The following is a 2,081-nucleotide window of genomic DNA, read 5'->3' on the forward strand; positions in this document are numbered from 1 at the left end:
CACTGATGTTGCTTTCATGAAGAGAAATATCAACAGGGATCTGGCACCAGGGGTGCCCCAGAGACTGTGGAAACACTGCTGGCTAAAACCTGAGTTCAGTACCTGTATCTCAGCCCTGGCTCACCATTGACAGCTAGATTGTGCTGCCCCATCTCCTGGCTCTGGTCGGCTCCAGATCCAGATCCACCACTCTGCCTCAGCACTGTTGCTCAGCCTCTGGCTGAGGACTGCATTAAGAGCCCAAATTCACTTAAAAACTAACTTAAAACTAGCCCAATCTACTTCCGGAAACATTTTTTCATTCACACATTGGCCTATACATCAAATAACAAATGAAAGCTTTCATTAGATACCTAGTACAGATTTTATATTTTTTTAAAAAGAAAACCTACAAGTCCTATCAGGAGTTTTTCCACATTAACAACACACCTATAAGGTGACAATCAAATTAAAAATCAAAACACCAGTGCAGATACTTCTATCCTCATTGAGGGTTACAGGTGTTTCACACAAAAAATGACAAATGGTGGCATGAAATATAGCCCCAAATTTGCCCAAAACGTATATACTGAAAAAGCAGCAGTAACATTAACATATTAATTCTTTCTAATTGCATTCCATGATGCTAGTCAATGTCCACATTTTGTATTGAATTACTTTGTTACTGTTAGTCTTTGGTTTATCCTCCAGGTTTCCTGAAGTATTGGACATAGAGAAAACAGGTAAATTTCCCCACAACACTAAGCTCAGCCAAACTCAAACAGAGCATCCTTGATTAACGAGGAGATATACTTTCTCCTTCTTGTCACACAGGTTTCAAGTCAGTGACCCATGGCAATCACTTTCTGCAGATGTATTTGCCCACTTTGTCACGAAGCTCTTTGGATTTGACCCCATAAATGATTGGGTTGAGCATGGGCGGGATGAGGAGATAGAGGTCATCCAAGATGATGTGAATGTGGGGAGCGATGCCCTCACCGAACCGGTTTGTCAGGTTGGAAAAGAGGCTGGGAGAATAATACGTCAGCATCACACAGATGTGGGCTGTGCAGGTGCTGAGGGCTTTCTGGTGGGCTTTCTTGGAGGAGAGTCTAAGAACTGCCTTGATGATCAGACCATAGGACAGGGCAATGAGCGTCAGGTCTGACATGTTGACTACAAAGAATAGCACCAAGCCGTATATCATGTTCACTGTAATGTCCCCACACGACATCTTCACCACAGCATTGTGCTCGCATTGAGTGTGGGGGATAATGCGATTCGCACAGAATGGCTGCCGGCTCAGGAGCAGAGGCAGAGGAAGAATGAAGAGAACAGCTCTTATCAAACACACGAACCCTAGCTTAGCTATTCGTGTGTTATTGAGGATGTTGGTGTATCTCAGAGGCTTACAAATGGCAACGTAACGATCGAAGGCCATTGTCACAAGGACGGCGGAGTGCATAAGAGAAACAGTGTGAAGAAAAAACATCTGGGTGAGGCAGACACCCATAGTAATACCTTTCAAATTGAACCAAAATATGCACAGTGCATTTGGCACAACGAAGGTAGGCGTGGCAATGTCTGTGAGCGCCAGCATGCAGAGCAGCAGGTACATTGGATTGTGGAGAGTCTGCTCTTTGCCTACAACAAACAAAACTGTGAAATTTCCCAACAGACCGATAATGTAGAAGATAGAGAAAGGGATGGAAATCAGGACATGGGCAGCTTCCAGGCCAGGGATGCCCATTAGGATGAATGTTGAAGGGTGGGAGGGGGTGATGTTGAAAACTGCCATGAGGTGGTCAATGCATCGATTGGGCTCAGAAATGCTCCAGGTGCCTGTAAAGGGAGAGAAGCACACGGAAGGGGGGTTACACACTTTATAGAAAATAGTATGATAAATATTTTATACTTATCAACAATCTAGAACTGGAGGTGATCAGTGAAGTGGCAACATTTACAGGTGGCACCAGATTATTTAGCTCAGAGTCAAGTCCAGAGAAGTCCTCTAAGGGAACTGAACAATCCAAGTGAATGGGGAGCAAGATGGCAGATGAATTTCGATGTCAATAAACTGTGATGTGTATGCCCTTTAGAGG

General features: G+C 44.2%; 1 protein-coding gene across 1 annotated transcript; it reads right to left on the bottom strand.

The window, feature by feature from the left end:
- Positions 1–838: 838 nt before the first annotated feature.
- Positions 839–1,777, bottom strand: LOC113406921 (olfactory receptor 52E2-like). The gene has a single exon (XM_026653799.2). It carries the CDS (start codon positions 1,775–1,777, stop codon positions 839–841), a length of 939 nt encoding a protein of 312 aa, XP_026509584.2.
- Between the last annotated feature and the right edge of the window lie 304 nt (positions 1,778–2,081).

This window comes from Terrapene carolina, unplaced genomic scaffold (assembly GCF_002925995.2).
Source record: "Terrapene carolina triunguis isolate 2854851 unplaced genomic scaffold, T_m_triunguis-2.0 Scaffold162, whole genome shotgun sequence".
In the NCBI taxonomy this organism is placed as follows: Eukaryota; Metazoa; Chordata; order Testudines; family Emydidae; genus Terrapene; species Terrapene triunguis.